The 25,569-nt window shown below is 46.3% G+C and overlaps 1 protein-coding gene across 1 annotated transcript in view; it reads left to right on the top strand.

Annotated features, from left to right (window-relative positions):
- LOC137541396 (uncharacterized) overlaps positions 1-23,859 on the top strand; it is a 59,008-nt gene extending 35,149 nt beyond the window's left edge. Inside the window, exons 5-8 of the mRNA XM_068262674.1 lie at positions 4,912-4,990; positions 5,432-5,498; positions 5,646-5,794; positions 21,899-23,859. Coding sequence (XP_068118775.1) covers positions 4,912-4,990; positions 5,432-5,498; positions 5,646-5,794; positions 21,899-23,696 — 2,093 coding nt within the window. The 3' untranslated portion in view covers positions 23,697-23,859. The remainder of the gene's footprint in view (positions 1-4,911; positions 4,991-5,431; positions 5,499-5,645; positions 5,795-21,898) is intronic.
- Positions 23,860-25,569: the final 1,710 nt, after the last annotated feature.

Raw genomic sequence — 25,569 nt, 5'->3', positions numbered from 1 at the left:
CTCCGGTGTTTCGTGTCTGACCGTCAGGAAACCTGGCTGCAATTTCTACCTTTTGCTGAATTTGCATTCAACAATCTTCCAAGTTCTTCTACAAAGTTGTCACCCTTTCAGGTGGTTACTGGCCAGAGTCCTAAGTTCTCCTCATTTTCCAGTCCACATTCCAGTTATCCGGCTTTGGAAGATTGGATTTCTCATATGCAGTCAGGCTGGTCTCAGGTCAGGCAGAATTTGCAAAAGGCGGTTTCTCAACAAAAACATCATGCTGATCATCATCGAAACCCTGAGTGGGAATTTAAACCTGGGGATCTTGTTTGGGTTTCGACTCGTAACATTCCTCTGCGCCAGCCTTCTGCCAAGCTGGGGCCCAGGTACATTGGCCCTTATCCTGTTTCAGAAAAAATTAATGAAGTTGTTTATCAAGTAACCTTGCCCCAATCTGTGAGGGGAGTAAGTTCTTTTTATGTGTCTTTATTGAAGCCGGCGGCCAATGTTTCACTGTCATCCGCCCCTCCACCTCCGATTGAGGTGGATGGTGAACCTGAGTATGAGGTGGAAAGGATTCTCGACTCTCAGAAATTTCGTAACTCTCTGCAGTACTTGGTGGACTGGAAAGGTTATGGGCCAGAGGAGAGGAGTTGGGTTCCAGCACGGCAGGTTCATGCTGACGATTTAGTTCGGGAATTTCATTGTCAACATCCTGATAAGCCAGGTAGGGAGTGTCCGGAGTCCACCCCTCGAGGGCGGGCGGGGGGTAATGTAACAAACTTATATGGTGTTGTCTCTGGAGGCTGCTCTGACAATGTTGAGCAGCTGCAAGAAGCTTCCTCTTTGTTCAGACGCATCCCCGGCTCCCCTGTAGATGTGAGTCAGCGTGTTGTTTCTGGCAGTCTCCCTAGGAGGACGCACGCAGCTCATAGCTGCCTTTATAGGTTAAGGAGGCGTGTCTGAGGTGCTTCAGCTGATTCCTGCGGTCAGGTGACACTTGCTGCAGGGATGTTGCTGATTGGTCCGATTTTCCTGGGGGCTTGGTCTGTGATCTATTACTTCCAGGGCATTCAGTTACTCACTGTCCGTTATAGCTATCAGTTCGCTGAGAGCTGGACCTTGCCTTCCTATTGTGCCTAAGTCACCTAGTTTTCAGAGCTATATTTATATTCAGTGGCTTGCAAAAGTATTCGGCCCCCTTGCAGTTTTCCACATTTTGTCACATTACTGCCACAAACATGAATCAATTTTATTGGAATTTCACGTGAAAGACCAATACAAAGTGGTGTACACGTGAGAAGTGGAACGAAAATCATACATGATTCCAAACATTTTTTACAAATCAATAACTGCAAAGTGGGGTGTGCGTAATTATTCAGCCCCCTTTGATCTGAGTGCAGTCAGTTGCTCATAGACATTGCCTGATGAGTGCTAATGACTAAATAGAGTGCACCTGTGTGTAATCTAATGTCCGTACAAATACAGCTGCTCTGTGACAGCCTCAGAGGTTGTCTAAGAGAATCTTGGGAGCAACACCATGAAGTCCAAAGAACACACCAGACAGGTCAGGGATAAAGTTATTGAGAAATTTAAAGCAGGCTTAGGCTACAAAAAGATTTCCAAAGCCTTGAACATCCCTCGGAGCACTGTTCAAACGATCATTCAGAAATGGAAGGAGTATGGCACAACTGTAAATCTACCAAGACAAGGCCGTTCACCTAAACTCACAGGCCGAACAAGGAGAGCGCTAATCAAAAATGCAGTCAAGAGGCCCATGGTGACTCTGGATGAGCTGCAGAGATCTACAGCTCAGGTGGGGGAATCTGTGCATAGGACAACTATTAGTCGTGCACTGCACAAAGTTGGCTCTTATGGAAGAGTGACAAGAAGAAAGCCATTGTTAACAGAAAAGCATAAGAAGTCCCGCTTGCAGTTTGCCACAAGCCATGTGCGGGACACAGCAAACATGTGGAAGAAGGTGCTCTGGTCAGATGAGACCAAAATGGAACTTTTTGGCCAAAATGCAAAACGCTATGTGTGGCAAAAAACGAACACTGCACATCACTCAGAACACACCATCCCGACTGTCAAATATGGTGGTGGCAGCATCATGCTCTGGGGTTGCTTCTCTTCAGCAGGGACAGGGAAGCTGGTCAAAGTTGATAGGAAGATGGATGGAGCCAATACAGGGCAATCTTGGAAGAAAACCTCTTGGAGTCTGCAAAAGACTTGAGACTGGGGCGGAGGTTCACCTTCCAGCAGGACAACGACCCTAAACATACAGCCAGCGCAACAATGGAATGGTTTAAAACAAAACATATCCATGTCTTAGAATGGCCCAGTCAAAGTCCAGATCTAAATCCAATCGAGAATCTGTGGCAAGATCTGAAAACTGCTGTTCACAAACGCTGTCCATCTAATCTGACTGAGCTGGAGCTGTTTTGCAAGAATGGGCAAGGATTTCAGTCTCTAGATGTGCAAAGCTGGTAGAGACATACCCTAAAAGACTGACAGGTGTAATTGCAGCAAAACTTGGTTCTACAAAGTATTGACTCAGGGGGCTGAATAATTATGCACACCCCACTTTGCAGTTATTGATTTGTAAAAATTGTTTGGAATCATGTATGATTTTTGTTTCACTTCTCACGTGTACACTACTTTGTATTGGTCTTTCACGTGGAATTCCAATAAAATTGATTCATGTTTGTGGCAGTAATGTGACAAAATGTGGAAAACTTCAAGGGGGACGAATACTTTTGCAAGCCACTGTATGTAGACACTGCAGATGTATGTATGTACTCTAGTTAGATCAGTCTTGTATATTGTATATTCTCCTGATGGTTTTCCTGTGTATGACCCGGCGTGCCCCACACTTTGTTTAGTCTCATCATTCCTGTACTGCAGACATCTGATACTCGGTTTTGACCTCGGCCTGTTTACGACTCTGTCTCTGCCTCATCCTTCATGTACTGCAGACATCTGATACTCGGTTTAGACCTCTGTCTGTTAACGACTCTGATTTTGTCTGACTCCTGGTACCTCTGTTTCTGATACATGTATGTCCTTTTGCTATCCCCGACTTCTCAATTTCTATATCTGCTAGTATCTAGTGCCCAGGCATTACACTACAGCAGCCAAATAGATCAGCAGGGCTGCCATGCAATTGGTATTGTTTAAAAATAAATAAATATGGCAGCCTCCATATCCCTCTCACTTCAGTCATCCTTTAAAGAGAACCCGAGGTGGGTTCTAAGAATCCTAATAGCAGACAGAGGCTGGCTGTGCATATAATCACCAGCCTCTGTTGCTATATATCGTCCCTCCAGGGCCCCCCTGCGCTCTTCTCTGCCCCCCATAAATCACAGCCACGCTGTCGACACACAGCGTGTCACCAGCCGACTGTTTACAATTGCCTATCAATCTCCGCCACTCCCCCGCCTCCTCCATAGCTCCGGTCCCCGCCCGCGTCCCTTCCCTCCCCGCTGATTGGAGGGAAGGGACGCGGGCGGGGACCGGAGCTATGGAGGAGGCGTGGGAGCGCCGGAGATTGATAGGCAATTGTAAACAGTCGGTTGGTGACACGCTGCGTGTCGACAGCGCGGCTGTGATTTATGGGGGGCAGAGCAGAGCGCAGGGGGGGCCCTGGAGGGACGATATATAGCAACAGAGGCTGGTGATTATATGCACAGCCAGCCTCTGTCTGCTATTAGGATTCTTAGAACCCACCTCGGGTTCTCTTTAAGGGGAAAAAAACCTTTGGTTGGGAAGTGGTTAAAAATGTATTGTTTCTGTGTTCGAACAAGAAGATAGACCCCTCTATATGTATTTCATGCACAAGAGAGTGAACAGAAATATATAATGACATGATTTGCATGGCTCCGCCCACTCTCATGCAGTTGTAGTTTATGGGAACTAAAACTCATGCCACTTTTCCATTTCCCCATACAGTAAAAGCTTGAATTGCACTTAAATTGTTTCAAGTGCTTTGCAAGACAAGACAAACCTATCATAAAAGTGTCTCTTTATAAGTAAACAATGGCAGCCGCTTTGGCCTCTGAGGGAGTGGGTAATACTGGCTGTCAGGCCGCTCCTCACACATTTTTTTCTTAAAGGGAAGGTCCACGGGGGTTTAAAAAAAAATAAAAATGCTAATCCACTTACCTGGGGCTTCCTCCAGCCCGTGGCAGGCAGGACGTGCCCTCGGCGCCGCTCCGCAGGCTCCCGGTCTCCTCCGGTGGCGCACCCGACCTGGCCAGGCCGGCTGCCAGGTCGGGCTCTTCTGCGCTCCAAAATGCGCCTCACGTGGGCGCGCTGACGTCATCGGACGTCCTCCGGGCTGTACTGCGCAGGCGCAGTAGTTCTGCCCCAGGTAAGTGGATTAGCAGTTTTAGTTTTTTTTAAACCACCGTGAACCTTCCCTTTAACTAATGTATCTTTAGGAATAAAAGCACATAAGCATTAATAGCTGCCCGGCTCCTCTCGCTTATCCTAATAGTGGAAACTGTAATTGCTGAGAGCATGCTGGAGCCTCTGCATTCCTTGTGAGTTTGTAACCAGTCTGCAGCCATCTTCTCCTCTCACCTTTGGTTATTTATATATTTATGGCGGTCTTAAGGGGGGAGGGGGGGGGGGAGTCTGAAATCGGCAAACTAAGAAGTAGCAATATGTTTTGTAGATCAGTATGCTTATAAATAAAAAATGTAGTTTTCTGAATTTATGGTAGAAATGCTGACTCGCAAATGGTAAAATATGAAATAGAGTAAACTGAAAGATCATAGCGAAAAAGCATTGGTTACAGAGTCTCACGGTAACAGGGTCAGCTACATGTTTGCTCCAGCAAAGGATTATGGGGTAGACCGAGATGGTAGCCATGATGGTTTAGTGGGATGATTCTTATGAGTGACCCCACACATTTTCTTTATCTAGGTGAGTTCATAGATTACATTCATGAAGAATGGAAGACGAAATACGACCTTCTAGAAAAGAACCATAATTTCATCCAGTGGTGAGTTTACATGAAATTGCTTTTTACGGTGTGAGTTGTGGGGGATGTTAGAGGCTGGTTATGAGATAGGATCACCTTTCCTCCTCACATTTTTCACTGAAAACTTCAAAGGGAGACCTTAGGCCAAACTATGAGAAGCTGCTTGCTATGGGATGCCATAGTCCAATAAAAAAAAAAAAACATTTCGGCATGTAGGCCTTTGTCAAGCACTCATGTGTACCTATGCTGTGATACAATAAGGAATTGAGCTTTCATAGCCTTTAAATCCAGGTCGAGACCCAGTCATTTTACACTGAGACTACTATAGACTCCCATTGGCTAGTGAGAAACTAGGTGTACCTAGGTGACTTAATTTGCATATTAATTCTCATTTGCTAATTTAAAAAACAAAGTATATTCTATCATAATTCTTGTTTTCTGATATTTATTTCTTGATTGCAGGCTCTTTCCAATTCAGGAGCAAGGTGTGAACCGACAAGCCTCTCCACTAACACCGGCAGAAAGGAAGGTACTGCATTGCCACACAATGATTTCTTGTCACTTGGATTATGATGATTGTGGTGGTGGTAGTGGTGGCGGTGATAATTGTGATGGTGGTGGTGGTGATAATGATGATGATACTTCATTACATGATTATTTTCTCCATCTGTTATAGAGGATGAAGAAGAACAGTGGCGTCATAAAGAGGTTCCTGCAGTCATATAAGCTCATGCTGGGATTTTATGGCATTGAACTCATGAATGAGGAAACTGGGGAAGTCACTCGTGCTCGTAACTGGGAAGAAAGATTTAGGAATTTGAACAGGTGAATTATAAGTTTTTGGCTTTGGAAGAAGACAGTTCGCATAGGAGTGTGATCTCCTCCCGGGACACAGTCTGCCAGAATTATTGTAGCCAAAGCAGAGACACACACGTACTTACAGAGACACACACAGACACACACGCAAACACACACACACACACATAGACACACACACACACACACACTTGGACACGCACAACACACAGACACTAGCAACACAGACACACACACAAGCACAACACACACACACACACACACACACACACACACACACACACACACGCAGACACACAAAAACACAAAGGTTTGTAGTGTCCTTTGTGGAAATTAAAAATGAGGTTAAAGTGAATGTTTACCCATTTAAAAATAAAAAAGTCAGATACTCACCTTAGGAGAGGGAAGGCTCGGTCCTAATGAGCCTTCCCTCTCCTCTCCCGGTGCCCGGTCCCGCGCAGGATCCCTCGTAGCAGTATTCGACCAGTTCGGTCAAATACTGCCACTTCCGCTGCCGAAGGGATGTTTCGGAAGCCTTCGGGAGCACTCGGGCTCCCGAGGACGGGGCCGCTCCATAGTACGCATGCGCGAGCGCCCTCTATGACGCACTTGCGCGTACGTAGTATGGAGCGGCCCGTCTTCGGAAGCCCGAGTGCTCCCGAAGACCTCCAAAGTCCCTGCGGCGGCGGACGCGAACGGGGGAGCCAGCGCAGCACCGAGGGCACCGAGAGAGGAGAGGGAAGGCTCATTAGGACCGAGCCTTCCCTCTCCTTAGGTGAGTAACTGACTTTTTTATTTTTAGATTGGTACCCATTGGCTTTAACTGCACTGAAATACAAGAGTGGAAACCATTTTATCATTGTGCTGGTCATTTAAACCTCCAGTCTTTCTTATTTATCTCAGACGGATCTCCATTCCTTGCTCATGCAATTGCCAGCATTGTTTAGGGCATTGGATCTCCATCCTGCTGGCCCCATTGTACAGACAGATCTTCAATCAGAAATGTTTGCAGAATTCACTGGCTTTGGACACCAACTTCCTGCAAAAAGAACATTGCAGGGTCATGGTGGGGCACCATACCAAAATGTTGCTGGGCAGGTTTTAGGCTGAAGACCTCCCAGGGCGAGGCTGTACAAATTGTGCCTCCCCCCCCAGATTCAGGCACACTATAAAGCAGTGGCGGGATAGTGTAGGGGTTAAAGGGACCCTGAACAGTGTGTAAAGAAGGAAATCTGGACTTACCTAGGGCTTCCTCCTTTCCCCTGTAGCCCATGAGGTCACCTGGCATCCTCCTGGTCCCGTCCGTAGTCCTGGCTGCTCCGGTGAGCGTAGTCCGTACGCTCCATCACACTGGTCGCTGTAATAGTCCTGCGCATGAGCGGTTCTCTAAGACTGAACCACACAGCACAGAACGCTTATGGTGACCGGCATAGTGACACGGCGGGATGTGCATGTGGATTACCGGAGCCACCAGCAGGACTACGGAAGGGACCCAGCAGGATGCCGGGGGACCTCATGGCCTTGAGGGGGGGGAGAGGGGTGTGGTCTGGAGGAAGCCCCAGGTAAGTCCAGATTTCATTCTTTACACACTGTTTTACGCTCTGCCTTTGACACAAGAGATCTGGGTTCAAATCTCGACTCTTCCTCTTCAGTAAGCCAGCACCTTTCAGTGAGGAGATCTTGGGCAAGGCCCCCTAACACCACTACTGCCTATAGAGTGCGGCCTAGTGGCTGCACCTCTGGCACTTTGAATCCACCAGGAGAAAAGCGCAATATAACTGTTCTGTGTCTTGTCTTGTGTCTATTGCGATGTGGTAGCCAGAGGTGCCCCCAGTATTAGGAAGCTCCCAATATAGCTTGCCAGTGGCCCCCAGTGTTAGCCAAACCTAGCCCCCCAAATACATGTATGTACTATATAAATGGTCAGAAACCGCTATTTTAAAGATACTGTTCTCCCATAAATTTGAAATTATAAGCGAGTATAATACAGTGGCATCCAGCAACCACCAAATGTGTAGCTTTCCATAGAGAGAGGTGACTGCTTAAGTTAAATTTTAACTACTTAGAAAAATAATTATAAAAGTTACAGTGCAGTGGTACAATTCCAAAACTTGGATTTGTTACCCCTGGCAACCAGATTATTAGCTTCCCAACAGCAGGTGAAAAAAAAAATTGTTGCCATCTGTGTTGTGCTCCTGCTAAGGCTAATCAGCTCCTACGAGTGCAGCATTGCAGGATCTACAGGGGCAGCAAAGGAATTACTAGCCAATGGGCTAGCCTGGGGACATGCTAAAATTAGTGGGCTCACCAGAAAAAAGTGTTGGTGCCATTATCATTAACATCAGACATTGTACTCTTCCAGAAGGTCTCCCCTCTGTGCAGAGGCTTATTGGCGGCCAGCCTGCCACAAATCTCCACTACTTCAATGGCAAATGGTGTATGCAGAGCAGATTACGATACTCACGTTCAGGGGAGCCTTTAGGCATAGGCAGTACAGGCCATTGCCTGGAGTGCCATTGGTCCTGGGGGTGCCATGTTGCTGGATTAAGCCCCACCCCAATTAAGCTCCACCCCCATGACTAAGCCCCGCCCCATGGGTGTTCTTTTACTTGCTTCTGCTACATCTACTTAGCATAAGTTGCAGGCAGCTGCCACCTCTGTGCCTTGTGCATCCTTCTTTCCCGTTTTGTACCTCCTTCAGTCCCTTGTGCCATGTCTGACCCCCTGTTTGTCCTTCTGTCTGCCTTTGTGCCGCCTTCTTTCTCCATGTGCCTCCTTCAGTCCCCCTGTGCCACCTCTGCCTCCTTTTGTGCCCCTTTGTGCATCCTTCTGTCCCCCTGTACCTCCTTATGTCCCCTTTGCCTTTCTTTGTCCCCTTGTGCTACCTCTGCCCCCTTTCCTCCTTTAGTCCCACTCTGCCTCCTTCTGTCCTCCTGTGCCTCCTTCTGTCTCCCTTTGTGCCTTCTTCTGTCTCCTTTTGTGCCTCCTTATGTCTCCATGTGCCTCTTCAGTCCCCATGTGCCGCCTCTATCCCCTGCGCCTTCCTCTGTCCCCCTGTCCCTCCTTCTGTGCCCCTTTGTGCCTTCTTCTGTCTCCCTGTGGCTCTGTCTGTCCCCCTCTGCCTCCTTCTGTCTCCCTGTGCCTCCTTACATTCCCCTCTGCCATCTTGTGTCCCCCTTTTGTGCCTCCTTCTGCCCCCCTTTGTGCATACTTCTGTCTCCCTGTGCTGACTCCTGCCCCCCTTTGTGGTTTTTTTTCTGTCCCCCATTGTGCCTCTTTCTGTCCCCTGTTTGCCTCCTCCAGTCCCCTGTGTGCCTCCTTCAGCCCCCTGTGCCTCCTTCTTTCCTCCTGTGCCTGCTTATTTCTTCATTTGTGCCTCAATCTTTTCCCCATTGTGCCTCCTTCTACCCCCCTTTGTGCCTCCTTCTGCCCCACTTTGTGCCTCCTTCTTTCCCCCTGTGTGCCTCCTTCAGTCCCCCTGTGCGTGCTTCTGGCCCTCATACCTTCTTCTGTCCTCCTGTACCTCCCGCTGCCCCTCTGTATACCTCCTTCTGTCCTTCTGTTCCTCCTCCTTTCCTCCTTTGTGCCTTCTTTTGTCCCTCATTGTGCCTACTTTTGTCCCCCACTATGCCTACTTCTGTCCCCTGTGTGCCTCCTTCTGTCCCCATGTGCCTCCTTCTGTCCTCCTTTGTGACTTCTTCTGACCCTCGTGCTTCCTTCTGTCCCCCTGTGCCTCCCTATGTCCCCCTGTGTGCCTCCTTCTGTCCCCATTGTGCCTCATGCTGTCCCCCATTGTGCCTCCTTCTGCCCCCCTGTGTGCCTCCTTTAGTTCCCCTGCGACTCCTTCTGTCCTCCTTTGTGATTCCTTGTGTCCTCTTTTGTGCCTCCTTCTGACCCTCTTGCAGAAACGCCTGGTCCACCAGGCCGACCAGGCGGTCACGAGTGCTGTGCAGGGGTAGGGGAGGCGCAGATGGTGTGTCCCCAGGTGGTAAACTGGCTTATGGCGTCTAATAAACGCTGCGCCAGTTCACTGGCCGCAGCCGTAAGCTCACTTCTGCAGCCTGTGGAATCTGAAGGTTCTGGCAGGCAGAGCAGGGATACCGGAAAATGGCGTCCGAACCCTTGCACTTGAGACTATTTGTCTCCAGTGCAGGGCTTCGGGCACAATTTGCCCATAGCCCTACTCTGCCTGTCAGCGCCGGAGTTTTGCAACCAGCAATAAATACATATATCCAGGCACATCGCCTCTAGTTAGGACATTAACCACTTGCCGACCGCGCACTCATACCGCGCGTCGGCAAAGTGGCAGCTGCAGGACCAGCGACGCAGTATTGCGTCGCCAGCTGCAGGCTGATTAATCAGGAAGCAGCCGCTCGCGCGAGCGGCTGCTTCCTGTCAATTCACGGCGGGGGGCTCTGTGAATAGCCTGCGGGCCGCCGATGGCGGCTCGCAGGCTAAATGTAAACACAAGCGGAAATAATCCACTTTGTTTACATTGTACGGCGCTGCTGCGCAGCAGCGCGGTAGGGCAGATCGGCGATCCCCGGCCAATCAGCGGCCATGTGACAGGGGACGTCCTGTCACTGGCTGCACAGGACGGATAGCGTCCTGTGCAGCCCTGATCTCCGGGGGGGGGAGCAGGTAGGAGAGGGAGGGGGGCTTTGAGGTGCCCCCCCCCGCCAGCCACATGCAGGCAGGAGAGATCGGACCCCCCCAGCACATCATCCCCCTAGTGGGGAAAAAAGGGGGGTGATCTGATCTCTCTGCCTGCTACATGATCTGTGCTGGGGGCTGCAGAGCCCACCCAGCACAGATCACTCAACACAGCGCTGGTCCTTAAGGGGGGGTAAAGGGTGGGTCCTCAAGTGGTTAAGGGAGGTGCTGAAGGGGGTGTGGCTAGAAAACAGCAAAAATCTATTAACCCTTCGCACTCTCACATGCAAATGTTCAAACAAATGCATTCACAGATTCACTCATCCAGGCACAACTGTTATCCCTACAGCTAAATTAAAAGCCAGGGTTTTAGTTCACAGAAGAATGCATTCTTATGCTTAGTCACCTATACTGCGCAGAAGTACCCAGGTAAACATAGGTGTCCTAACTCTGGCCCTGTAACATGCATAGTGCAAACATGCAAACACATTCATTGCATCAAACCTATCAATGGATTAGGAGCACACATCCTGACGTCCTCTTCTGGGACAGACAGTGCATCTTACCAATCGCACAAGGGAGCTAACGTTATGTGTCCATGAGCACAATGCACATACACCAGCATAAGCTGTGTGCATGCTGACAAACACATACAGGGTAAGGAGGGAGTGCACTGAATTAGACCCTAGCCACAGGGGTCAGTAACAAGAAAAAAATACATATATCCAGGCACATCGCCTCTAGTTAGGACATTAAATAAGTTATTAAGGAAAGGGAGGTGCTGAAGGGGGTGTGGCTAGAAAACAGCAAAAATCTATTAAAGCGGACCCAAACCAAACATTTTTTTTAATTAAAAATATTTAGTTGCACCACTCTGACACATACAAAGATAAACACTCCTTCAAGCCTATGAGCATTTCAGTGCATGCTTTTCAACCTTCTCTTTTCATATCTAGGGTTATACTGGGGGCAGCCATTAGCAATTCCTCCATTGCCGGACACCATCTACTCCACCAGTTTGCCGGAAAAATCCCGGCAATTTGAAAGGAAGGGAGGGGTTCCTCCAATAAATGTAAAATATTTTATATTTGTCATCATGCAGCTGAAAAAAGGCTGCTATTTATTATTATAATTTAGAAAATAGATTTTATTTCTGAAATCTTGTATTTTTAATTTGGGTCCACTTTAACCCTTCGCACTCTCGCATGCAAATGTTCAAACAAATGCATTCCCAGATTCACTCATCCAGGCACAACTGTTACCCCTACAGCTAAATTAAAAGCCAGGGTTTTAGTTCACAGAAGAATGCATTCTTATGCTTAGTCACCTATACTGCGCAGAAGTACCCAGGTAAACATAGGTGTCCTAACTCTGGCCCTGTAACATGCATAGTGCAAACATTCAAACACATTCATTGCATCAAACCTATCAATGGATTAGGAGCACACATCCTGACATCCTCTCCTGGGACAGACAGTGCATCTTACCAATCGCACAAGGGAACTAACGTTATGTGTCCATGTGCACCATGCACATACACCAGCATAAGCTGTGTGCATGCTGACAAACACATACAGGGTAAGGATTTGTTTGAACATTTGCATGTGAGAGTGCGAAGGGTTAATAGATTTTTGGAGATTTGCAACCAGGGTTGCTGCACGAAGATCATCAGGGAAGCAGCTGCGTGCCGGAGGGAGGCCAGGAGAGGAGTCTTCTGCAGGTGGATAATTTTTTTTTTATTATAGGTGCAGGCAGGTATCAGGGTTATTAGGGGGAACTAATGGGAAGGGGGGGAGGAAGAGGAGCCCTGCCTATGTGTAATTTCTGGTGAAACATTGCTGCATTATGATTATTTTCTAGTGAAATGCTGCCACATTACGATTATTTTCATTGGGGGGCACCACAACGGTGGTGTGGGGTTGCACCACAGGTTTTCTCGCCTGGAGTGACAAAATGACTAGAGGCTCCCCTGCTCACGTTGCCGGGATCCACACGCCGTATGTACTTACTTCCTGGTCCCTTGTATTCCATCTCATGGTTACAGCAGCCCCTTGGTGGCACTGTTACTATGAGATGGAATGCATGGGACCAGGATGGAAGTACATACGGCGCATGGATCCAGGCAATGTGAGTATTGTATGTATTGTAACCTTCTCTGCTGCACCCCGCCCAATGCCCCGCCTGTTGCTGGCATCCCCAGATCAAGGCACAGCTGCTCCTACTCCATAAAAATGACAGGATTGTCATGCAATGTACAGTACACACAGAACATGGACACGGATATAAAGGACCACTAATGCTAAAAAAGTAGGCAGTTAAAATCTGACAGAACCGACATGTTTTAGGCCAGTCCATCTCCTCATGGGGGATTCTCAGGGTTTTCTTTGTTTTTAACAGCATTTCCTGAAAAGCAGTTGCAAAGTCTAACTGACAAAATAGTGTGCAGGTGAGTAGGGTGGCTGGCTGGCATCTTACTATTTTGGCAGTTAAACTGCTGTTCAGGAAATGCTGTTGAAAACAAAGAAAACCCTGAGAATCCCCCATGCGGAGATAGACTGGCCCAAAACCTGTCGGTTCTGTCAGATTTTAACTGCCTTCTGCTCCAGGGCCCCAACAGTCAAAGAAAGTAAGGGAAGTGATGTAATGCAAGGAAATAGCGTCTACACACCCCAATGACATTTGTGAAGGAGAGAAGAGGAAGGCACGTTTTAAAGGAACTTAAAAAAAGTATCAGATCAGCAGCCGATATAGTTAATTAATTTGATGCAGAAGAGGAATGTAGACAAGCGAAGGGTTGAGATGTAAAATAGGGCCTAAAGCTGCTCATTGACTTCACAATCACAATGTCATGAGAGGCTTCCGGAAAGTTATTCGATTTCTAGAAAGCAATTTTTCAATCAAGGGTACATTTCATTTTTTTGTATTTTTGTCTTTTAATTATTTCTCTACATGATCACTTCCTTGTACAAGGTTTCAATTCCCTTTGTTGAAGTAACATCACATTTCTTATGTATGGGTAGAATGAATTATAAGAGGAGGGTACCTCATGTTAACCACTTCAGGACCACAGGCTTACACATCCCCCCACCACCACCCTCCCCAGTGACCAGGCTATTTTTTTTTTTACAAAATGGTGCTCTGCAGCTTTAATGGCTCGCTGCAGAGCCATACAACTGCACACACAAATTAATCTTGTCCCCTTTTCTGCCCACCAACAGAGCATTCTGTTGGTGGGCACTGATCGTTGCTGGAGGCTTTTGTTTTTTTAAATTAATTTAATTTTTTTATATTATTTTTGTAATAAAATGTACTATACTTTTTACACTCCCCCCTCTCTCTCTCCCCCCACCAGCCAATTCCTGTGATCGGCTGTCATAGGCATAAGCTTATGAGAGCTGATCGCTCTGTGAGCCTCTCCAGGAGACAGCTGAGTGACACGGCTTTCCCCAGTACAGTGCTGCCGTAAATCGCAGCACTGTACAATGTAAATAGACGGCGGTTTCGCCGCTGAGAGACTGATGGCGGAGCAGAGCTTGACGCTTGATTCTTTTTGGCGCTATGCGGTCCTGGGGCTGCCAGCTTAATGCTGCTGAACAAGCAGTTACTGGCATTCAGCAGTCACGTGACAAGCAGTTCTGAGAGAGAAGAGGTTAACATGACAGATGCAAATTGAACTACAGTGAAAGAATACCTTGCTTGACAGATAAAAGCAAATGGTTGCTACTTTCTGTATGACCCTTGCATTTGTTTATATGGCATGAACATTTGCAGTGACTTACAAAGTTACAATTCATGTCACTAACTGTCCTTTAGAGACGCTCACGTTCTGATGTCCCTAGCACACTTTAGAGACTTTTTTGGTGTATGTGTGTGTGGGGGAGGCAGTTTATCTACGAGCTGACATTTTATGATGTGTGAGGAAGTTGGGATACCCAGAAAATACCTACACAAATATAAACAAGAACTTAAAACTCCATACAGGTAATGCCCTGGCTACTGTTGTTGCAAGATGAGTGTTAGAAAAGGCTCCACCTTGCCAAACTGACAGCACATATGGGTGACAGCATGTCGTTACCACCAAGGTACTACACAGTCACATGACATAATTTTGGGGCACTAAAGAAGTTATCTAAGTTTTTATTATTGTTATTATTATTATTATTAGAGTACTTTATACTTTCTGCTTAAAGGGCAACTGATGCAACAGGGATATGGAGGCTGCCATATTTATTTCCTTTTAAGCAATACCAGTTTCCTCGCTATACTTCTGGTCCTCGGCCTCTAATACTTTTAGCCATAGACCCTGAACAAACATGCAGCAGATCAGATGCTTCTGACATTGTTGTCAGATCTGAGAAGATTAATTGCATGCTTGTTTCAGGTGTGATTCAGACACTACCGCAGCCAAATAGATCAGCAGGGCTGCCACGCAACTGGTATTGTTTAAAAGAAAATTGTAATGCTGGGGGGTCATACTTTCTGACTATCCAGCGCAACAAGGCTAAGAGCTGGATAATGGAAGAGGCTACACGGGCTGCCCAGAGCAACTGCAGCTCTGGGCTTCTGATGAGACGCAATGGCAGCACAGTGCGATGTTGCGCTGCTCTTACGATAGCAAACATTCAGACAGATACAAGACAGACTGGAGTGAGGTAGCCAATAGCAAACACAGCAATGGTTACCTGCAAGGACAGGACTAGGAGGACAGAATCGTCAGGCAATAGCGGAGTCAAAAAGGCAGGCAAAAGTCGGTACACAGATAAATATACAATAGATATGATTTCCTAGTAAATTACAATTTACAGCTATCAATGAAACTACAAACAACTGACTAACTGGAGTACATATATATGGTGAGTTCCACCATAAATGATGTAGCTCAAGAAGCTGCGAACTGATTAGTGAAACATAGGATATCAACAGTTCGAGTACGTATATATCAGCTGCATTGATATATCACCGTAGCACGAATACAAAGAAAATAACAAACGCTGACTATCATATGTATACAGTGGTGTGAAAAACTATTTGCCCCCTTCCTGATTTCTTATTCTTTTGCAGGTTTGTCACACTTAAATGTTTCTGCTCATCAAAAACTGTTAACTATTTGTCAAAGATAACATAATTGAACACAAAATGCAGTTTTAAATAATGGTTTTTATTATTTAGTGAGAAAAAAACCTCAAAACCTACATTGCTTAGCAGCAATAACTGCTATCAAGCGTTTGCGATAACTTGCAACGAGACTTTTACAGCGCTCTTGAGGAATTTTGGCCCACTCATCTTTGCAGAATTGTTGTAATTCAGCTTTATTTGAGGGTTTTCTAGCATGAACCGCCTTTTTAAGGTCACGCCACAACCTCTCAATAGGATTCAGGTCAGGACTTTGACTAGGCCACTCCAAAGTCTTCATTTTGTTTTTCTTCAGCCATTCAGAGGTGGATTTGCTGGTGTGTTTTGGGTCATTGTCCTGCTGCAGCACCCAAGATCGCTTCAGCTTGAGTTGACGAACAGATGGCCAGACATTCTACTGTCTACCAAAAAATCCTGAAGGAGAAGTCATGGTTCCATCTATCACAGCAAGCCTTCCATATTTTACTGTTGGTATGAAGTTCTTTTGCTGATATGCTGTGTTACTTCTACGCCAGATATGTAACGGGACACGCACCTTCCAAAAAGTTCAACTTTTGTCTCGTCAGTCCACAAGGTAATTTTCCCAAAAGTCTTGGCAATCATTGAGATGTTTTTTAGCAAAATTGAGACGAGCCTTAATGTTCTTTTTGCTTAAAAGTGGTTTGTGCCTTGGCTATCTGCCATGCAGGCCGTTTTTGCCCAGTCTCTTTCTTATGGTGGAGTCGTGAACACTGACCTTAATTGAGGCACGTGAGGCCTGCAGTTCTTTAGATGTTGTCCTGGGGTCTTTTGTGGCCTCTCGGATGAGTTTTCTCTGCGCTTTTGGGGTAATTTTGGTCGGCCGGCCACTCCTGGGAAGGTTCATCACTGTTCCATGTTTTTGCCATTGATCTCAATTACAGTACTTTTGTTCTCATTTGTTCCTTAATTTCTTTGGATCTTGGCATGATGTCTAGCTTTTGAGGTGCTTTTGGTCTACTTCTCTGTGTCAGCTAGCACCTATTTAAGTGATTTCTTGATTGAAACAGGTGGGGCAGTAATCAGGCCTGGGGGTGACTACAGAAATTGAACTCAGGTGTGATAAACCACAGTTAAGTTATTTTTTAACAAGGGGGGCATTCACTTTTTAACACAGGGCCATGTAGATTTGGAGGTTTTTTTTCTCACTAAATAATAAAAACCATCATTTAAAACTGCATTTTGTGTTCAATTATGTTATCTTTGACTAATAGTTAACGGTTTTTGATGAGCAGAAACATTTAAGTGTGACAAACATGCAAAAGAATAAGAAATCAGGAAGGGGGCAAATAGTTTTTCACACCACTGTATATTGGCGATGAACCAACATATAACATAAGCAAGAGACAAGCTAAATCTGGACTGGAGCAATACAGCGAACAAACTAGGCAATACAAACAATACAAATACTCTGCACTAGAAGGAGTACGTATATACGTCCCCATGGGAAATATATAAACGTAGCTCCACAAGAAACTGAACTAGAATTAACAAGACTAAGAATATATTTTACAATATCAATGGACCCAGTAACAGCTTAGACAGAGCTGAAACTATGACGGCCACAGTCTAACAGGAGAGGAAGGCTTTTATGCTGGCATCAGCCACTGGATGCAAGCATGCAAATCTCCACACAGCTAAATGGTAATCATTCAATCCTGAGCTGTCTTGGTTACCATTTGCTAGCTGAAATACTATCTGTACCAATGCATACAGTCCTATGCAACAACATGCATGCAGGAAATCCAGGGCTATCTGGCTGCAGCTCAGCTGTAGTGAGTCATTGGTGGAATGATGACAGCATTCTGAGCTGCCCAGAACTGCAGAGCGATTGCAAATGTCAATGTGACTCATTGCGAATGCACAACCGAATGCAGGCTGACAAGCCAGAACTGTCCGTTTGCGGGTCCACCGCAATGGACAGAACACGCCACAGGAGGAATCCTTACAGAAATGAATATGGAGGCTGTCATATTTATTTCCTTCTTACTTCAATTGTCCTTTACCTCCCTGGCATTCAATTTCCCCAGGATTTCTTTGCAAAAAGTGTTTTTTTGTAATCAATTTTTTTTAATATTGAATTTAATACCAAAAAAAAATAAGTTTGCTGCCAGATGTTGATGACGCTGTGTGACCCTGGCGTCATCAAAAAGGGCACCGCCTTTGACATACGGTAGGAGACCAGGGTTCAAATCATGGCTAGGATCTGTACCTATTCAGTATGGAGTTCAAGGCAAGAATCCCTAACACTGCAAGGTGGCCTCTTGAGCTTGCCTTTAGTGGCTGCAGTTCTTGAGTGCTTTGAGTCCGAAAGGAGAAAAGCGCTATACAAATGTTCAGATTATCGTATTATTATCAACTAGTAGACCCAGCCCGTTTAAAAACGGGCTCTAGGTCTACGGCCGCCGCCAGTGCGCATGCGGACGCACGCTGCGCACGCAACCGCTGCGCGCCCGGCGCAGGCGCGCGCCCTCACCCACCCACCTCGCTCGCTTGCACCCGCCCACCTCACTCGCCCGCACCCGCCCACCTCGCTCGCCCGTATAGCTCCCTGGTCCCAGCTGTCCTTTAAATCCTGGGACACGGACAAAACTGCTGGAGGCAGCAACACTTAGCTATTATTAGGTAGGATACTGATCCCCGGGGAACATTTCATCCCTGAGGGAGAAGCAAAAATGCAGAGGGACATGGAAGAAGACACTGGGGAAGCTATCAGAGGTACATGATGAAGGATCAGCACACCAATGGTGAGTAAAAGCCCCCACCAAGTCTCCCCTATGTGCCTGATGCAGGGTGCGCATTGGAAACAAAAGCTCCCAATCGGCAGTTTCTAGGTTAAATTGCTCCTGGGTAGGGTGTAAAATTGAGCTCTTTAAAGACACCTGTCCATCCAAAAGCTAGTCAGACTCCAACTACTACCCTGGGCAAGACCAGAGCTGTCATCAGACACCAGAGAACAAAATTGTGGACCTCCACAAGACTGGAAAGGGCTACGGGGCAATTGTCAAGCAGTTTGGTGAAAATAGATCAACTGTTGGAACAATTGTTAGAAAATGGAAGAGGCTAAAGATGGCTGTCAATCTCCCTCGGACTGGGACTCCATGCAAGATCTCACCTTCGTGGTTTATTACCGAGGATAAGAAAGGTGAGGAATCAGCCCAGAACTACAAAGGAGTAGCTGGTCAATGACATGAAGAGAGCTGGGTCCACAGTTTCAAAGGTCACTGTCGGTAGAACACTACACCGTCATGGTTTCAAATCATGCATTGCGTGGAAGGTTCCCCTTCTCAAGTCATCACATGAAGTGAAGTTTACCAATGACCATCTGGATGATCCAGAGGAGGCATGGGAGAAAGTCATGTGGTCAGATGAGACCATAGTAGAACTTTTTGGTCAAAACTTCACTTGCTGTGTTTGGAGGAAAAAAAAAGGATGAGTTGCATCCTAAGAACACCATCCCTGCTGTGAAGTATGGGTGTGGTAACATCATGCTTTGGGAGTGCTTTTCTGTGAAGGGGACAGGATGACTGCACTGTATTAAGGGGAGAATGAATAGGGCCATGTATTGTGAGATTTTGAGCAACAACTTCCTTCTCTTAATCAGAGCATTGAAGATGGGTTGTGGCTGGGTCTTCTAACATGACCCGAAGCACACAGCCAGGCAGGGCCGGGCCGAGGCATAGGCTGGAGAGGCTCCAGCCTCAGGGCGCAGTGTAGGAGGGGGCGCACAATTCACTCAGCTGTCATTCCTAATTGTGTATGAAGCAGAAAGAAATAAGAAAAGGGGATACATAGAAGTGACTGCAAGCCAGATAACTAGATATTAAGGTGTTGGGGAGGTTGTGGGCCCTGTGGCCCTCTTAGTCTAATAGCAATCAGTGTTTGACAGCTGGGGTGGGAGGGATGGAGGGGTGCACTTTGGTGTCTCAGCCTTGGGTGCTGGAGGACCTTGTCCCTGCTCTGCAGCCAGGATAACCAAGGACTGGCTACGTAAGAAGCATATCAAGGTTCTGGAGTGGCCTAGCCAGTCTTCAAACCTAAATCCAATAGAACATCTTTGGAGGGAGCTGAAACTCCATGTTGCTCAGCGAGCTACAGCCTGAAACCTGACAGATCTAGAGGACATCTATGTGGAGGAGTGGGTCAAAATTCCTGCTGCAGTGTGTGCAAACTTGATCAAGAACTACAGGAAACTTTTAACCTCTGTAAAACCTGTGTTAAAACAAAGGCTTCTGTACCAAATATAAGCACCGATTTTCTCAGGTGTTCAAATACTTATGTGCAGCAGTGCAAAATAAATAAATAATTTAAAAATCATACAGTGTGAATGCAGCTACAATGTGAATATCAGACCCCTCCATGATTTCCAAGTGGGAGAACTTGCGAAATCGCAGAGTGTTCAAATACTTATGTTCCTCACTGTAGGTTACCCAGGTTTAGGTGCCGCAGTATAGGTAACTCAGGTATTGGTGCCGCAGTATAGCTAGGTATAGGTGCCGCAGTATAGGTAGCCAGGTATAGGTGCCACAGTATAGGTTACCCAGGTGTAGGTGCCACAGTATAGCTAGGTATAGGTGACGCTGTATAGTTAGCTAGGTATAAGTGCCACAGTATAGGTAGACAGGTATAGGTACCGCAGTATAGCTAGGTATAGGTGCTGTAATATAGGTTACCCAGCTATAGGTTAGCCAAGTATAGGTGCTCCCCCCTTTCCTCACTGCGACTCCCTCTCCCTGTTCACCGGTGCTTGCAGGAAGCGAGGGTTACTCACCGCCTATCTGTCCAACGGAGATTACACATCCTCCTCTGCCATACCGCTCCGTCTGTCTACAGTACCGGGACGCAGCTTTATGATGTCATCAAGCCGCATCCTGGGACTGTAGATGGAGCTGTACGTGGTGGAGGAGGGTGTGCGACCGCCGCTGGACAGATGGATGGTGAGTAATCCTCACTTCTTGCAAGTGCTGGGGACCTGGGGGGGGGGGGGGGAGTTGAAGAGAGAGGAGAAGGAAGTCGCAGGGGGTGGGGGGACGTGTCGATCGTCACAGGGAGGGTGGGAAGGAGGGATGGGAGATCACTATGGGCATGGGATCTCAGACGGGATCGCTGAAGGAATGGAGAGAGAGGAGGTCACTGCAGGTGGGTGGGGAATCGCTGGGGGTAGGGATTGCTACAGGGAAGCCTTGCAACTTCTCTGCTTCACCGGGGTCCGCATGTGGGATTCCCTAGGATGGCTGGCTGGATGGATGTTTGCACACTGTGGATAGCACAGATGGCTGCCCACAGTGTGCCAACAGGCATCCAGCCATCCTAGGGAATCCCATATAAGTAAAAAAAAAAAGCAGAACTGGCAGAGCAGAGACGGTTTAAATCTCCCTCACGGCATGGACGAGCCTGACTCATCCTTACCACTGTCAACATCTTTTTGCAGGACTAGTCATGCTTGTCCTTACCGTTAGGGAGGTTAAGAAGGAGGGAGGGGGGGGGGGGGGGCGGCGATTTTGCAGTGCATAATCTTAAAAAACAAAAATACAAAAATACTAACTTTTGGTGCTAAGTGATACTACACTTGAGTGTATTCCAAATGCTCAATATGATTTTAGCCTGGCCAGTCATCACCTGTAAAATAGCTGAAATGCATAATAAGGCTGACAGTGGGAGTGCCTATGTAGGAGGCCATATAGCTAATAAATCTGAATGTTGGCACACACCAGCTCTTTTTTAGAGTTGTGTTGTACATATCTGCTTTACAGCACAGGGAGAAGCGAGGGGTAACAGGCTATGGCATAGCTTGAGGTTATACCTATGATGTGCTCACGCTTGGCAGGCTCTCTATCTCCCTTTCCTCCTCCGACGGGGCAAACCACTGATCCAGCGTGAGTGCAGTAGTACACAGGAGGCTAAAGATACCATCCAGGTACTAAAATTCGGGATAGCAGCCGGTAATGAGACTGTCTACTACCAGTTGTGCAGAGGAACTCTAGACCATGCGACCTTCTAATCTGCTATTATGGCCATGACCCCACACACCAGCTCTGATGCGTGACTGCCAGTGGCCTAGGTGGATGAGTAGGGACACTTGGTCAGAGTCCAAGGGTAAATCAAGCTATGATAAGTCTACTGAGTCAAACAACTGCAAACACAATAACTTGGTCTCAAAATTAGAAAAAAAAGTTGTACAAGCTTAACTTTGCAGTTCAGAAAAAGAAGTGTGGTTCAGGTCATCACTAGCCATACAACTATTTTATATTTACTTCTTTTTTTTTAACAAGAGCTGCTTATTAATGTACTTTTTTTTGTCTCCTTCAGCAACATCCACAACAACCTGCGGATTACACGGATACTGAAGTGTTTGGGGGAGTTTCGATACGAACACTTCCAGGCCCCTCTGGTGAGGTTTTTCTTGGAAGAGACTCTGTGTAATGGAAATCTACCAAGAGTAAAAAAAAGTGTTCTTGATTACTTCATGTCCACTGTAAAGAACAAAGAAGAACGTCAAAAACTTGTGCACTTTGCCTGGGTGAACTATAAACCACAAGGTGACTTCATCTGGGGACCTATAGAGATCCTCAAAGAGTTTGATCCAACTATTAAGGGGTCTCGTTGCGGCAATCCTCAGCCTTCTCAAGCGCCTAGTGAGGAGGAGTTTGGAAACAGTAGTTCAGAAGAGATTGCAGACAAACCGATATGCTCAAGCCAAGACAGCTCAACAGATGCAGTAGATACAAAATGTTTTCTATACCGTTCATTTCAAATGTTATCAAAATTGCCACTACTAAGTTTGCTTTTCCATTTTATATCCTCTCCATTTCGCATTTTCAATATTGCCTATAGATACCTCCGGCCTATTGATAAGGCAGACAAAAAGGAGCCATGGGGCCCTGAAGTTATTGAGCATTCTGGCCATAAGGGAACATCCATGACTACCGACATCTCACGTAACATCCAAAATACAGAGCCTGAATGGCCAGGTAAAGTAAATAAAGCTTCAGAAGATGGTAGTAGTGATAACAAATTTGAAGTAAGCAGAACTTCACTGGAAGAACAAGATCAGCAACAAGAACAAACAATCAAATTTGAAACTGAAGTGTTATCAGTTCCACAGACACACAAGAAGGATGCATTGAACCAAGCAGTTGTAGCTTCCAGAGTCACCCTGGTGAAAGCAGAGGAAAGCATCAATGAGAACAGTGGGCATGGTAGGGTACAGGTAGAACATTCTGGATCATCTATTGACCCAGGTACCTTGGGTTTGTCCTATCAGGATCACTCAGCATTTGAACAGAATTCCCTCAGCCAGGTGAAAGCAGAGGAAAGCATCAATGAGAACAGTGGGCATAGTAGAGTACAGGTAGAACATTCTAGATCATCTATTGTTGAAGATACCCTGGTTTTGTCTTATCAGAATCACTCAGATTTCATACAGAATACCCAAGCAGCTCAGGGTGACCCAAAACCATTCGAAGGAACAGAAAAGAGTAATACAACAGAGGAAAGCAAAGAACGAGAAAACCAAGAGAGTCAAGGACAGTTTACTGGAAATGTTGATAGAGCTGGTGATGATCAGAATACAAGGAATAGAGGAACACTGACAGGAAATGATCCTGAAAGCCAACTAGAAACATCTGGTGAACAGAGTTCTAATGAGAAAAGCAGTGATTGTAAGGCTGATAAGAAAGTGGCAGATCACAGGGAAGATGAAAGTGCAGACCTGGGATTCCTTCAAGAAGAGGAAGCTTTAGATGCAGTGAAACAACCTGAAAGCCATGAGGGCCAAAAAAAAGGAGAAATGATGCTCAACGACGCTATAACATCACAAGGAATCAATATTAGGGCACTTGATGATGGTGGGAAATGGGGCGATAGCGGTGCAGCATTAGACAACACAGAGACACAGAGAGGGAAAGATGATACAACACAAAATTCTGAAGATGGAGAAGATAGAGAGGTGGGTCCAGGAGCACACATTGGTGAGGGAATATTTGATGATAAAAATTCTAAGGATAGCGGCACTGAGGAAGGGTGCAGCAGTGAGGACAGAACAGGCATTGCGGAAGCACAGGAAGCTGGTGTAAGAACAAGTAGTGGTGTGGAGGAAAAATGCTAAATACATGAGGACGGAATGGTGCTACATGGTCGTAATGTGTTTTTTTACACCAAGTAACCTAAAGCTCTGTCCACAATCATACATTGTTTTCATGGATTTGTGTAATTAACAATGCAACAATAAGACTCTGTATAAGCAAATAAATGCAAATACAATAGAGGGACCAATCTCTCATGGTGGTTCTTCCCCGATGTCACATCTGTGTATACATGTGCTATTAATTATTTCACATATCTCTTTTTGGTATATAAGCCATACATGGGGGCTTTTCATTATCCTTGTTGGAACATCCATATCCTCAGATGTGATCACGTATCACCCCCAAACTCATATCTAGTGCCGAGTGCATGTAAATCAGTAAACCATCATGTAACGATTGGTGTCAGCAAGAACAGATTTTCTGATTATTGGTGATCTGCAGTATCACCAATAATACAGATGCTATACCTGATTATGTGGTGATCTGCAGAATCACCAATAATGCGAGTATAGTGAGACACAGGACAACCAGATGTAAAGATAAGTGAATTTGGAATGTTAGGAGGCGCCCAATTAGAATCATATATAGGTCATCAAATTGAGAAATTGAGTCAAAGTGAATTCTCTTAAAAAAACATAAAATAAGATTTTCTTAACGATACGGTAAAATATAATTTCATTTATTAATTGCGAACAGCACTATGACTTGTGCTTGTCTCTTGCCAGTTTTTGTTTCTTTGTGCTTGTCTCTTTCCAGATGTAAAGATAGGTGTTTGGTGCAACAGTAATACAGATAGAGATACCAACTCCCCCAGAGGAGCTGGTAGAGGGTGATATCTCTATAGAACACAGGGATCAGCACTCCAGCAAGCTGGAGATGCAGATAAACTAGTAATCAGTTCACCCGAGGAGCGGGTGGTGCATAGTAAGACAACGTGTACTGATCACCCGTGGAGCGGGTGATTCAGACTGTACTGCAGCCAGTGATCACCTGAGGGGCAGGAGATCAAGACTGTACTGCAGCTCCTAATCACCTGAGGAGCAGGTGATGACAGTATCGTAGTTACTAGTCACCTGAGGAGCAGGTGATTAAGCTGTACAGAGAATCCCTCACCAGGGACTAGGCTCACTGGTGAGGGCAGGAGAGTCAGACAAGCAGATTCGGCAACAAACGGACAGATACGGTACAGAGACAGAAGGCTTAAATCAGAGTAGTGTTCAGGCTGAGTCAGCAACAGGATCAGATAGGCAGAAGCATAGAATCAGTAAACAGAAGAGTATTCAAGGCTAGCAGAAGGTCATAACAAATAATACAATTCAATTAGTACTTTAGCTATCAACAGAATCTGACTAAGTGTGGATCCCCAGCTCCTGCTGGTTCTAGCACACTTTGGGACCTGACTAAGGTCTGAGTGCTAACACGTAGCATTTGCAACAGCAGACTAGGAGCTACTGACAGGCAGGTCCTATATATACTGAGAGTGCCCCATAGCGCCGCCCCAGTCACTCAGCCAATCAGGAGCACTGCTGGAGTCAGCTGACCGGCCGATCAGCTGACTCCCCTTCTATTCGCATAAAGGTCCTGTCGTCTGGTGCGCGCGCGTAGCCCTCAGTGCAACTGAAGGATCAGGCAAAACTCCACCATGTAACTGCGCGGCGGAGGCCGCCGGCTGAGACACGGAGACAGCCGCCATGCCGCTCACCGCTGCGGCGGCATCTCTGCTATCTATTACACATCACCTGAAACACTCACCACAAGCGTGTTTTTCATCCTACCTGTACAAACATTTTAGTCCTGGAAGATGTGTGCTGTCTGTGATTTGTTTCATTCTAAAGCAAACCTAAACTGAAAATTAAAAGTCAAAATAAACATACAAATGTATGTAGCTTGAAA

The sequence above is a fragment of the Hyperolius riggenbachi genome, chromosome 12, assembly GCF_040937935.1.
Source record: "Hyperolius riggenbachi isolate aHypRig1 chromosome 12, aHypRig1.pri, whole genome shotgun sequence".
In the NCBI taxonomy this organism is placed as follows: Eukaryota; Metazoa; Chordata; class Amphibia; order Anura; family Hyperoliidae; genus Hyperolius; species Hyperolius riggenbachi.
Note: the sequence above shows the minus strand (reverse complement) of the source record. Positions and strands in the feature narration are given on the sequence as shown.